This window comes from Schistocerca americana, chromosome 9 (assembly GCF_021461395.2).
Source record: "Schistocerca americana isolate TAMUIC-IGC-003095 chromosome 9, iqSchAmer2.1, whole genome shotgun sequence".
In the NCBI taxonomy this organism is placed as follows: domain Eukaryota; kingdom Metazoa; phylum Arthropoda; class Insecta; order Orthoptera; family Acrididae; genus Schistocerca; species Schistocerca americana.
In genome coordinates, this window is record NC_060127.1 from 169,365,385 (window position 1) to 169,379,885 (window position 14,501).

A 14,501-nucleotide genomic window follows, 5' to 3' on the forward strand; every position below is an offset into this window, starting at 1 on the left:
CCCACAGGTACAAATATAGTGGTAAGGTCTGAGGACTTCGATGAGCAAGAAACGTGGTGATTCTTCCGATCCATCTTCTGGGGAACAAGAAGTTTAGATGACTGGCAGCCGACATTTCGGCTCTGAGGCGTATCCCGACACATGTGGCATGGCGCTCGACCTAGCTCAAACTGCAGATTTAGCATCTTCATGCCTGCAGATTTAGCATCTTGACGTAGACAAAAATGAATCCTCTCAACCAATTATTGTAATTTTTTGTGCTCTCATTATCAACTAAATCTTTAAATTGTTTTGCTCGTAACTGCAATGTTATTTCATAGAATATTTTCAATACCCATCGATTAAGCGACTGTAATAGCTATTGAAAATTCTCACATCTTTCTTCTGTCATTCTATGTACGAGGGGCGAAAAGTCCGTGCAAAAATAAAAACTACTTTCGTGTTTGGGGTAAACCTTTCTTATTTTTCGACATAGTCTCCTTTTAGACTTATACACTTTGTCAACGCTGTTCTAATTTGTTGACCCCTTCCGAATACTAGGAATTGTCCAAGTCTGCAGAATAGCTATTAGTTGCTGGAATCACCTCCTCGTTTGAATAAAATCTTTGTCCCGTCAATCATTTCTTCATATTGAGGAACAATTAGTAGTCCGAGTGAGCCATGTCTGGAGAATACGGGAGATGTGAAAAAAGTTGGAATCCTATTTCCATTAATTTTGCGACCACAACTGCTGAGGTGTATGCTGGTGCACTGTCGTGATGGAAAAGGACTTTTTTGCGCTCCAATCGCCGAGTTTTTCTTGCAGCTCGGTTTTCAAACGGTCCCATAACGATGAATAACAGGCACCTGTAATAGTTTTGCCCTTTTCCACATAGTCGATAAGGATTATCCCTTGCGAATCCCAAAAGACAGTCGCCATAACCTTTCCGGCCGAAGGACTGGTCTTCGCCTTTTTTGGTGCAGATTCTCCCTTGGTAACCCATTGTTTAGATTTTTGTTTGGTCTCAGGAGTATAGTAATGTATCCATGTTTCATCCACAGTGACGAAACGACGCTTAAAGTCCTGCGGATTCTTTCTGAACAGCTGCAAACCATCCTTGCAACACTTCACACGATTCCGTTTCTGGTCAAGCGTGAGCAATCGCAGAACCCATCTTGCAGATAGCTTGCTCGTGTCCAAATATTTATGTCCAAATGTACCGGGTGATCAAAAAGTCAGTATAAATTTGAAAACTAAATAAATCACGGAATAATGCAGAGAGAGAGGTACAAATTGACGCTAATGCCTGGAATTACATGGGGTTTTATAAGAACCAAAAAATACAAACGTTCAAAAAATGTCCGGCAGATGCGCTTCATCTGATCAGAATAGCAATAATTAGCATAACAAAGTAAGACAAAGCAAAGATGATGTTCTTTACAGGAAATGCTCAATATGTCCACCATCATTCCTCAACAATAGCTGTAGTCGAGGAATAATGTTGTGAACAGCACTGTAAAGCATGTCCGGAGTTATGGTGAGGCATTGGCGTCGGATGTTGTCTTTCAGCATCCCTAATAAAACCCCATGTCATTCCAAGCATGTGTGTCAATTTTTACCTCTCTATCTACATTATTCCATGGTTTATGGGGGACTGACTACCTCCGCTATTTAGTCCCCCTTAAACATCCCAACAACCATCACCACCATGGTTTATTAAGTTTTCAAATTATACTGACTTTTTGATCACCCGGTATATTATGTACCTGTTCATTCGAGATTCCCACAACACTAGCAATCTCACGCACCTTAACTCTTCTGTCATCCATCACCATATCATGGATTTCATCAATGATTTCTGGAGTCGTAACCTCCGCAGGGCGTCCAGAACGTTCAGCATCACTTGTGCCCATATCGCCACTCCGAAAATTTTGAAACCGCTTATAAACTGTTCTAATCGAAGGTGCAGAGTCATCGTACTGTTTATAAAGCTTCTCTTTAGTCTCCTGAGGCGTTTTGCCTTTCATAAAGTAAAGTTTAATCGCCACACGAAATTATTCTTCGTCCATTTTTTGACAATCCCTCGAGTTCCTTGATTTACACGAATGCCAAACACAAAGAAATAGACCAATATGGCTGCAGCTTGGTGACAGTTCTTTCCATAGATGTTACTAACTAAACAGGACTTCGATACGCGCCGGTGGTGCCATCTCTCGGACCTTGCACAGACTTTTCAAACGCCCCTCGTATTTTAAAGGCTTGTGTTGCCAGATCGCTAGACTTCCTCTCTTTGTGCCAGCACCCACTGGAACTGTGAGTGTTCTTCATATGACAAAGAAATAACGATGGGTAAACAACTCCAACACCACGATTCATAGATGAAGCGTCGCGCTGTACCGAGTACTTACGAGAAGAACCGAGAGAAGCCGAGACATGTAGAACCTCGGCCTGCACGCAGCTTACTAGCCGTTTGATATTCCGTTGCCGGCCCTTTAGAGAAATGTCTCACCTGAAGACCAGAGAGTGCAGGGGACCGTCGTAATGGAAGATGTTATCTCCTCCTGTAGCCAAAGGAACCTCTTGCAATAGCGCTGGAAGCTAGTTTTCAAGGTGTCGAGATAGGAGAGCCCTGTAAGATGATACACTAACACTAGAGGTCCAATCAACTAATTGTCTATATAAAGCGTACACATTTGCAGAGAAGCGATCTTTAAAATGTGTGTCCACAGAGGCATGTGGGTTTTCGTCGGACCACCAATATGGATTAACGAGTATTATTCGTATTCTTATGAGTGGAAGTGGCTTCATCAGTAAACAGTACTAACAGGTTTATATATCGATATGCAATTACGGAGCAACAAAATTCCAGTCGTCTACTTTCATCTCCTTATCAAAGTTGTTGAACGTGCTGTAAATCGTAAGGCTTGATGGCACAGATATATAATGACCACCATATTCTTGTATGTGGAATATCAATACGTTCAGAAATTCTATGTCTGCTTGTCGAAGGTCTGCATTCTACCAATTATACTTCATTCACACTCCATTCTGTTTCACGTTCATATGAGATTTGTCTGCCAGGCACTCCATCAATCTCAAGCAGTTCAGTAAACACCAGTAAACACTCTTGAATATGGTACTCTGCAGTTAGGAAATCATCTACATGTATTCTCTAGAAGTAGCTACAAAGCTTCCGCTCCAAAACCCGAACACAAATACGACATCTGCATACACGGCGTTTGTATGATGGCACCACGAGTGGCATCCTTCAGCGATACAGTAGAATTGGCAAACAAGATACAATCACAGCTGAGAAATTCAATTCTGTAAACTCAGTAACAGCTTCACAACTCTAACATCAAAACAAAAATGACGATCTATTAAGAGACCCATAGCAATACGAGCACCAAGTGAAATCTTGTATGTGTAACCAGCTGTTACTCTGTAACCAGTAAAAGTTGGACACATGTTCATGCAATATTTATTCGAAATCAGTGTACACCCTGCCCCCCCCCCCCCCTGCTAAAATATGTACTTTTCCTCCTGAAACATCCGGTATACTCATTCTGCTACTGACTAGTAGCACAAAGAAATTGTTACTGTATGTGAAGTGGGTGTTTGGAGGTCAATGGCTGAATCTGGGAAGGTGAAGTGCAGGTGAATGTTTTGTGCCCATTTTGTTGGCTGTGGCAACGATGTTCATTTCCAAATAGTTCTCGCGAGACTAATTTTGTTACTATTTTCAGTTGTAGTACAATATATAAATTACTTGATCATCCAGTGAGCGCCAGTGTGGTTATAGGTTACTATTTATACAATTTCTGTGGGCTTTGGACCCCGTTTGAGGCAAAGTAATCTACACTACTGTATAAAGAGAAATTATATGTTTAGCATTGTTATCAAAAATCTCGCTTGAGTCTTGATCGATTTACTTCAGATTTTTACACGATACTCAATTAAAAGTTCAGACGGACACAGGATACATATTTCTTTGACTGTATATGTCATATAACTTTGTATATACTATATAAAGGGTAACGTTGTTAGCAGAAATCTCGAAAAGTTACGTATCAAATTACTTCATATTCTTACACCTTTGACCTTTGGACATATGATTTTAAAATAAATGGTATATAAGTATTTATATACACACATCAAAAAAAATTTTGGATCACCTCGGTTCCGAGAGTTCCGGAACCCGTACAGAAAATTGGAATAGAGATCAACATAAACATCATTTCCGCCCTTGTTATTGCTCATTAAAACCACACATTGCATGTTGTACCGCCATTCAGCGAGACCTTCAGAGGTGGTGGTCCACATTTCTCTACACACCGGTTAACTCTAATACCCAGTAGCACGTCTTCTTGCATTGATGCATGGTTGTATTTTCGTGGCATACTATCCACAAGTTCATCAAGGCACTGTTGGTCCAGCTTGTCCCACTCCTCAACGGCGATTTGGAGTAGGTCCCTCAGAGTGGTTGGTGGGTCGTGTTGTACATAAACATTTCTTTTCAATCAACCCCAGGCATGTTCGATAGGGTTCATGTCTGGAAAACATGCTGGCCACTCTAGTCAAGCGATATCGTCATCCTAAAGGAAGTCATTCACAAGATGCGCAAGATGTGGGCGTGAATTGTCGTCCATGAAGACGAATGCCTGGCCAATATGCTGCCGATATTGTTGGACTATCGGTCGGAGGATGGCATTCACGTATCGTGCAGCCGTTAAGGCGCCTTCCATGACTACCAGCAGCGTACGTCGGCCCCACATAATGCCACCCCAAAACAACAGGGAACCTCCACCTTGTTACACTCGCCGGACAGTGTGTCTAAGGCATTCAGCCTAACTGGGTTGTCTCCAAACACGTCTCCGACGATTGTCTGGTTGAAGGCATATGCGACACTCATCGGTGAAGAGAACGTGATGCCAGAACTGAGCGGTCCATTCGGCATGTTGTTGGACCCATCTGTATCGTGCTGCATCATGTCGTGGTTGCAAAGATAAAATTCGCCATGGACGTCTGGATTGAAGTTGCACATCATGCAGCCTATTGCGCACAGTTTGAGTCGTAACACGACGTCCTGTGGCTGCACGAAAAGCATTATTCATCATGGTGGCGTTGCTGTCAGCGTTCCTGCGAGCCATAATCCGTAGGTAGCGGTCATCCACTGCAGTGGTAGCCCCTGGGCGGCCTGAGCGAGGCATGTCATCGACAGTTATTTCTCTCTGTATCTCCTCCATGTCCGAACAATATCGCTTTCGTTCACTCCCAGGCGCTTGGACACTTCCCTTGTTGAGGGTCCTTCCTGGCACAAAGTAACAATGCGGACGCGGTCGAACCGCGGTATTGCCCATCTAGGCATGGTTGAACTACATATAACACGAGCCATGTACCTCCTTCCTAGAGGAATGACTGGAAATGATCGGCGGTCCGACCCCCACCGTCTAATAGGCGCTGCTCATGCAAGGCTGTTTACATCTTTGGGCGGGTTTAGTGACATCTCTGAACAGTCAAAGGGACTGTGTCTGTGATACAATATCCGCAGTCAACGTCTATATTCAGGAGTTCTGGGAACTGGGGTGATGCAAAACTTTTTTTGATTTGTGTATATAAAATCTGTGGTGCAGTATAAGGCTCCAACATAAGTCGATGTTTAACGACGTTACCAAAAATCTCAAAAAAGATCTTGACCAATTTATTTCAGATTTTTACACGGTACTGTAATGAAAATAAAGACGACTGGGAACTGGTCGTTTTCAGCATATTCTGTGATTTTAATGCATCCTTCAGCACAACGCTCTACTTTGTACAGAAAGTGAACAAATGAATGATGTCAACCGAATTCCAGTAGTAATGGGCAGGAGGCACAAACTGAAAATCAGTACAGATCTGAAGACCGAGGACTTAAGAGTCGTGTTGATCAACGAAAACAAATGTACATACGAGAGCTGAGAAAGAGAAATTGAGAAAAGAGAACTGGAAACCGAAATCCAAGAACCGTACACCGAGGGTCGAGGTCGGGTCTCGAAAACAGCGGAAATTCTTTGGAGAAGAGAAGTTGTCTGTTCTGGGATTCCCCACTACAGTGCAGAGAGGCTGGGCGTGCAGAGCACTCACCTCCTTTGCTGTCGTCGGCCTCGATGGGCTGCTTGAGGGCGGTGATGTCGCGGAAGGTGAGCAGGAACAGCACCACCAGGTCCCGCTCGTTCTTGATGGGCGCGATCTGCAGCAGCAGCCATAGCGGCGTCTCTGCCGGCACAAACAGAGGGCCACCACACGCGCACGTTAGTCAGAGTCTTCCAGCACTCGTAAAAACACACAATATATAAACAAAAATACTCCAGCGTGCCTCTCCGACAACTGCACCGGCTGTAGGAAAGGAAACAGAGAGCTGTTAATCAGTGCGTGGGATCTGCATCACTCAATAGTTTAACTCTAGGACGCCTAAGGGGGGGGGGGGTTCATTGAACCCACAATTTTTTTTATGTCCCCTGCTTTTGCCCAAGTAACTTTCATACTACATATTCCCTTTGAGTTATTGTTTGTTGGCTATTTTATGAAACGTTAGTGTCAATATATTTTATAGAAAATTCCTGCTTTGAAAGAAAAAATAAATAAACTTATTATGGGTCCAACAACCCCCCCCCCCCCCCGCCCCTTAGGCTTCCATGCTATAGAAAATTTACCTGAGTAGGATTTCGTATTTCTCATCTCCTCAACAATGCAAGTTAGTTTCTTGTTGGTTGGTGCCGCGCGGGAGTAGCCGAGCGGTCTGAGACGCTGCAGTCAAGGACTGAGCGGCTGATCCCGGCGGAGGTTTGAGTCCTCCCTCGGGCATGGGTGTGTGTGTTTGTCCTTAGGATAATTTAGGTTAAGTAGTGTGTAAGCTTAGGGACTGATGCCCTTAGCAGTTAAGTCCCATAAGATTTCACACACATTTTTGTTGGTTGGTATTCTTGATATTCACAACAATCGGTTTACTTTTAGAGGAAGTGAATGTTGATGTCAGTCAGTTGTTATTTATCTTTCAAACTTGCAGTGAGTTAGTGCAGTTCCCAACACGTAGGCCTCCAGCAACTTTGGTGTCCTACACAGCAAAAACGAAACCGAGGTAAGAACTTACTGATGTTGTCAACAATGCACCAACATAAAGGCACTGTTGGAGGAGAGAAGAATAAAACCGAGATAAATGCATATTATAATTCCACCTTTAGTGGAATTGATACCATTGATCAAATGGTGCGTATGTACGCCTACAAGAGGGGAACAAAGAGATGGCCTCTATCTGTATTTTACTCTCTCATCGACATTTGTGCTGTCAATGCAACCACCATATTCATCGAGCAACATCCAAGATGGAATGAAAAGAAACACAACAAACGGGAACTTTATCTTCTGCAAGCTGGGATGGAACTAGTGAAATTGCAGGTAGAAGAAAAAGTGCCAATGCAAGAGGGTTATCTAACCAAATTGTTCAATCAATGGAGACTATTCTACAAAAGAAAATCAAAGAAGTAACAACAGAAGCTCGTCAGCCTCCTGCAGGGAAAGGTCGGTGCCATGTTTGTGGAAGAAAAGCTAAAACAAAGAACCAGAAGTACAACAATCTAAGTAAACCAAAACAGTATTGTGGACAGTGTCATAAACATGTGTGTAACACACATTCAGAAAAAATTGTGAAGAGTGTCTCTTGCCTTGAAGTTGAGGACTCAAAGTAGTCTCTTGTATATGAACACATCTGTATTTTGTATTGTAATATGTCAGTTTTTTATTCACTCAATCCAATATTTATAACAATTAACAACAATTAACATGAAGCAGACAAAAAGGAATACAAACGTCTCAAAAATGAGATCGACAGGAAGTGCAAAATGGCTAAGCAGGGATGGCTAGAGGACAAATGTAAGGATGTAGAGGCTTATCTCACTAGGGGTAAGATAGATACTGCCTACAGGAAAATTAAAGAGACCTTTGGAGAGAAGAGAACCACTTGTATGAATATCAAGAGGTCAGATGGCAAACCAGTTCTAAGCAAAGAAGGGAAGGCAGAAAGGTGGAACGAGTATATAGAGGGTTTATACAAGGGCGATGTACTTGAGGACAATATTATGGAAATGGAAGAGGATGTAGATGAAGAAGAAATGGGAGATAAGATACTGCGTGAAGAGTTTGACAGAGCACTGAAAGACCTGAGTCGAAACAAGGCCCCGGGAGTAGACAGCATTCCATTAGAACTACTGATGGCCTTGGGAGAGCCAGTCATGACAAAACCCTAGCATCTGGTGAGCAAGATGTATGAGACAGGCGAAATACCCACAGACTTCAAGAAGAATATAATAATTCCAATCCCAAAGAAAGCAGTTGTTGACAGATGTGAAAGTTACCGAACTATCAGTTTAATAAGTCACAGCTGCAAAGTACTAACGCGAATTCTTTACAGACGAATGGAAAAACTGGTAGAAGCGGACCTCGGGGAAGATCAGTTTGGACTCCGTAGAAATGTTGGAACACGTGAGGCAATACTAACCTTACGACTTATCTTAGAAGAAAGATTAAGAAAAGGCAAACCTACGTTTCTAGCATTTGTAGACTTAGAGAAAGCTTTTGACAACGTTAACTGGAATACTCTCTTTCAAATTCTGAAGGTGGCAGGGGTAAAATACAGGGAGCGAAAGGCTATTTACAATTTGTACAGAAACCAGATGGCAGTTATAAGAGTCGAGGGGCATGAAAGGGAAGCAGTGGTTGGGAAAGGAGTGAGACAGGGTTGTAGCCTCTCCCCAATGTTATTCAATCTGTATATTGAGCAAGCAGTAAAGGAAACAAAAGAAAAATTCGGAGTAGGTATTAAAATTCATGGAGAAGAAGTAAAAACTTTGAGGTTCGCCGATGACATTGTAATTCTGTCAGAGGCAGCAAAGGACTTGGAAGAGCAGTTGAATGGAATGGACAGTGTCTTTAAAGGAGGGTATAAGATGAACATCAACAAAAGCAAAACGAGAATAATGGAATGTAGCCGAATTAAGTCGGATGATGCTGAGGGAATTAGATTAGGAAACGAGACGCTTAAAGTAGTAAATGAGTTTTGCTATTTGGGGAGCAAAATAACTGATGATGGTCGAAGTAGAGAGGATATAAAATGTAGACTGGCAATGGCAAGGAAATCGTTTCCGAAGAAGAGAAATTTGTTAACATCGAGTATAGATTTAAGTGTCAGGAAGTCGTTTCTGAAAGTATTTGTATGGAGTGTAGCCATGTATGGAAGTGACAAATGGACGATAAATAGTTTGGGCAGGAAGAGAATAGAAGCTTTCGAAATGTGGTGCTACAGAAGAATGCTGAAGATTAGATGGGTAGATCATATAACTAATGAGGAGGTATTGAATAGGATTGGGGAGAAGAGAAGTTTGTGGCACAACTTGTCTAGAAGAAGGGATCGGTTGGTACGACACGTTTTGAGGCATCAAGGGATCACAAATTTAGCATTGGAGGGCAGCGTGGAGGGTAAAATTCGTAGAGGGAGACCAAGAGATCAATACACTAAGCAGATTCAGAAGGATGTAGGTTGCAGTAGGTACTGGGAGATGAAGAAGCTTGCACAGGATAGAGTAGCATGGAGAGCTGCATCAATCCAGTCTCAGGACTGAAGACCACAACAACAACAACAACATTTATAAACCTATGCCTTAGTTAAAATACATAAACCAGTTTGAAAGTTGTAATTTTTCGTCAGTAAACTTATTTCATACCTGTGGGCTTGCCAAACCCCCCCTTAGGCATCCAAGTTAGGAAAAAAGGCTTGGGCGTCCTAGGGTTAAAACAGTCAACGATCATCCGTTATGAATTACAGGCTGCCTATCCAACGACTTCCAGGGGCAGTATATCATACAACTATTGAGCGAATCTGAAAATTTAAAATGCTGTCATAATCCACTTATCTTAACTCTTACAAGGGAAGCTCCCCATCTCATTCCTCTCAGAGTTAGTGGTAAGATGGCTCAGTGGACAGCCCGTCAAAAACTGAACACAGAACAGTACGAAAACGGGAAGAAAGTGTACTGAACTGCGAAAAGAAAGCAAAATAGAAACAGTGAACGGTCCAAGAACAAGACGTGCAATAAAGAGCAGCCTGCAGTGGCAATGGCGTCGTAGGTAAGTGGCCATGGTGTTGGACTGCCAAGCGGGCGTGCTGTGTTCAAAACTCCCCCGTGCCATTTAGGCGAGCTGCGAACATGTATAGCATGACTGAGTAGCTGTTGTTCCATAGTGGAAGGATCCCAGCCTCTGTGACTAGGCAGTTCACAGGGTTAGTTCTAAAGGCTCCTGTAGCAAGTCGGACCCCATAGTGCTGTATCGGGTCCAGCAACAACAATGCAGAGGGCGATGCAGAACCATATGACAGATTCCTATAATCAAGACAGGACAGGATCAGGCTTTTGTAAAGCTGGTGTTACTCCTGCAGCGAAGAATATTAAGGTGTAACCAGCACCTTTGCTTAAGATGGGGAAGCCACGCTAGTTGGGCATTGAAGATCAATCCCAAAAAGACACGCATCTCCACCACATGGAGTAACTGGTCGTTGAAGTAAACTTCTGGTTGTGAGTGAATAGTACAATGGCGACGCAAGTGCATGATGTGAGTCTTGGCGACGGAAAACAGAAAGCTGTGAGTGAGAGCCCATGACTGCTCCTTTCGTAATGGCGCCCTGTAGTCGGCGTTCAGCTACACTCACATTAGAGGGGCAGTGGTAAAAGTAAAAATCGTCAGCATACAAGGAGGGTGATACTGAAGACCCCACAGCAGCTGCTAGGCCGTTGATTGCCTGCGGGACCCCATTCTCTTGATTTTGGGGGGAGGGGAGGGCGGCGGGGGGAGGGGGGGGGGGGTACTGTGGGAAGCACTAACTCGAAAATGAAAAGTATGGTGTGACAGGATGTTCTGGACAAAAAATAGGAAGTTGGCCCCAGGGATCCCACTCATGTGAGGTAGCACCGATGTGGTGTTACCATGTAATGTAGTAAGCCTTATGTACGTCGAAGAAGACAGCAATAACGTGTTGACATCAGTCAAAAGCTATCTGGATGGCAGACTTCGTGCAAATCAAATTATCTACAGTGGAACGGCCTGTGTTCTGCTTCTTCCAGAGGGCACTGCGACTCAAGGAACCGACACAGCCGCAGGCTCGCCACGCGTTCGAATAACTTACAGAGAATATTGGTGAGACTAATTGGGCGATAGCTGTCCATATCTAGGGGATACTGGTACGATGCTGCTCTCCTACTATTGAGATAGGAGCTCACCCACGCTCCAGATACAGTTGAAGATGGTAAGGAGATAATGCTGGTAATCCACTGTTGTGTTTGAGAGCGCGGCAGGATGATTGGGGAGTGATCACTACCACACAGGTCACTGTGAATCGTTCGGTGGATCGATGGAAGAAGACAAGGCTGTAAATAGAAAGATCAATGGCTGAGTAAGTTGTATTTCCACACTAAAGTGTGTGGTGGCACCAGTATACAAGAGAAAGAGGTCGAGACCTGCCGGTGAGTTTTCATTGTCTTCACTGCGGCCAGGGATCGCAGTTTCACTCCAAAAAGGGTTACGGGCACTGAAGTCGCCAAAGGTTGGGAAAAGTGGGAGGAGCTGAGAAATCAATGCAGACAATACACACTGAGGTACACCACCATTGGAAGGGAGATAAATATTACAGATATTAAAAATCCCGAAGAGCCCTTACCCAAACAGCTACAACTTACAAAGTTGTATCGAGAGCCACAAATTCGCTATATACAGAGTTCAGAACGTATGTGCAAATTCCAGCTGACACACTATCATAATCAGCGATAGTCCTAAAATATCCTCAGTAGCCATTAAGGGTAGAGGTCTGTATTGCTGGAAACCAAGGGCAATGCAGAAAGCAGGGAGTACCTTAAGACATGACGTAACTCAGCCAGGTGGTGGAGAAAACAAATACAACTCCACTTAGAAAGTTAAGGGACCAAAGAGGTTATGTTCCAAGGTCATCTGCTACCACTGGGTTACTGGCTATCAAGATACATAGGTTCAGAGATAAATTGTGTAATGCGATATCTGGAGCCTCAGGGTCCACTGGGATCATTGCCACTGCCACAGTAGCACAATGTGGGGGATCCAGTAGCGTAGAGGCCACCAGAATTTCCTTCGTCTTGGAAGACTTCTTTTTGACTTTCTTTTCTTTAGCAGGTTTGGATAGCTGGGAGCAGTTCCCTGAATTAGTTTCAGGGACTGAAGAAGATCATGAAGCCCTATGACCAGTGGCCTATGGCTTCCTCAGCCACTGGCTGGTATCGAGTTGCAGACCAACAGAAACTTAAGTGGGAAGTTTCCCGAGGATCTCCTCCCTGGAGTGAGAAGCCAGACAAAGGTGATGTGTCTGTGGCTGGGAAATATGGATTGGCATCCCCAGTGGGTGGGGAGCCATTGCTCCCAAAGTGGGTGTGAGGAAAGCAGCAGGAGGAGAACCCCCAACCATTACGGGGCGGGGGGGGGGGGGGGGCAGGCATGGTCAAGCAGTCCTGAGGACTTGCCATAGGATGCATAATAATGGAATAATGGACAGTACCATTAGCAGAGATGGCAAAATCGTCATAGCTGCACCAACGACGTTGTCACGCATGCAGAGCTCATACTTTTTCTTGGTCTCTTGGTATATCAGTCTCATATTCTTGTATGTTCTTCTCTCTCTGAATGACCGTATAGTCTGGTGAGCAGTGAGAATGATGATCTCCACAGTTGATGCAAACGGAGGAAGGAGCACAAGGAACATTCACATGCAATGGCCATCCGCAACCCCTAAGGACTGGGCTCATGTCGCAGTGTGAAGACACGTGCCTGAATTTCATACATTTGAAGCACCGTGTAGGGGTAGGGAGAGGTGTATATATGGTTCCACATCACATAGGTATACCATTACCTTCATCTTTCCAGGCAACAAATGACGCTGAAAGGCCAAAATGAAGGCCCTAATAACAACCATATTGTTCTCTGGCCACGTATGAACGTGATGGACAAAATGTACACCCTGTTGCTCCACAGTCATGCATAGTTCATCATCACACTGGAAGAGAAGGTCATGATGGAAAATGGTGCCTTGAACCATGTTTAGACTATTATGGGGAGTAATGGTCACCTGAATATTACCCAGCTTCTCACAAGCAAGCAACAACCTGTGACTGTGTGGTGTCACCGCCAGACACCACACTTGCTAGGTGGTAGTTTTAAATCGGCCGCGGTCCATTAGTACATGTCGGACCCGCGTGTCGCCACTGTGTGATCGCAGACCGAGCGCCACCACAAGGCAGGTCTCGAGATACGGAATAGCACTCGCCCCAGTTGTACGGACGACGTAGCTATCGATGCACACTGACGAAGCCTCGCTCATTTGCAGAGCAGATAGTTAGAATAGCCTTCAGCTAAGTCAATGGCTACGACCTAGCAAGGCGCCATTAGTAACATTGCATGTATCTAAAGAGTCTCACTTGTATCGCCACAATCTCCAGATGTACCAAAAGGATGGATTAAAGTTAAGTATTCCAGAAGCTACGTACTTTTCTTTATAGCATTCATTACGTATCCTGTTTCAGACCTCACGCCATCCTGCTTTAGCTTAGCGCGTGCCTTTCGGCTTCCTCTCATTGTGTCTAGGCTGTCTTGTCTAGACACAACAGACTGGACAGTGGATGCGGTTTTTATCAAAACTGACCACTCTTCATTCTGGAGATGGCTGCAACTCCCCTAAATTTGTCCTGTATAGTCTCTGCGAGGAATAAGGGCTTTGTGGCGAAAGAAAGAATCCCCATCTGTCCTTGTATGAACTAGGTATTGTGGGGAGTATTTCTCTGCCTGTCGCTTATCCTGACATTGCTGCCATTGTGTAGCCAGGGAAGGAAACATTTTGGGGTCGTATATACTTTGATCGAGTTCTTTCCTTCTGAAGAGACTGCTGGGGCCGCGTAACTACCAGCAGGAGAATGGTCCATCTGCTTGATAGTGGAAGTACCCAATCCAAATGGGGGATCTCCCCAGTGTCAGCAACAGCTGCCTGGCCAGTAATCTGCACATCGGAGCCATCACAGTCATGATGAGAAATGCTCCTTGGCATACATGGGGAGGTATTAGTTTAGGCACTAACAGTGCAATTCCCGCATGGCCAGGCATGTACTACCGTCCAAGTACTTGAGGACCCCCCTATGGGATGGCTAATGTGCTGAGTTTTGGGCGTACTGCCTTATTAGAAAGGAAGGGTGCTAGGGTGGAAAGGCACAAAGGTGGAATAGACACCACATTGGGCATGATCCACACTTCTGAAAAAAATGGAAAAGTGGTGGCAGGTCAAAGCCAACAATGGGGACCAAGTTTTTATTAATGGAAAGGTGTAGAGAGCGTCGAAAGTGAAATGGAAAACCAAGGTGCTAATCCATGTACCAGGTCCAAGCGGGGTCTACCCAAGAAAGACTATGCGATGGAAATGCTGAGG

At 44.2% G+C, this 14,501-nt stretch overlaps 1 protein-coding gene across 1 annotated transcript in view; it reads right to left on the reverse strand.

Moving 5' to 3' along the window:
* Positions 1-14,501, reverse strand: part of LOC124550781 (potassium voltage-gated channel protein eag-like) — a 92,648-nt gene that overhangs the window by 49,077 nt on the left and 29,070 nt on the right. Inside the window, exon 2 of the mRNA XM_047125505.1 lies at positions 6,104-6,235. Within this exon, the coding sequence (XP_046981461.1) occupies positions 6,104-6,235 (132 nt within the window). The remainder of the gene's footprint in view (positions 1-6,103; positions 6,236-14,501) is intronic.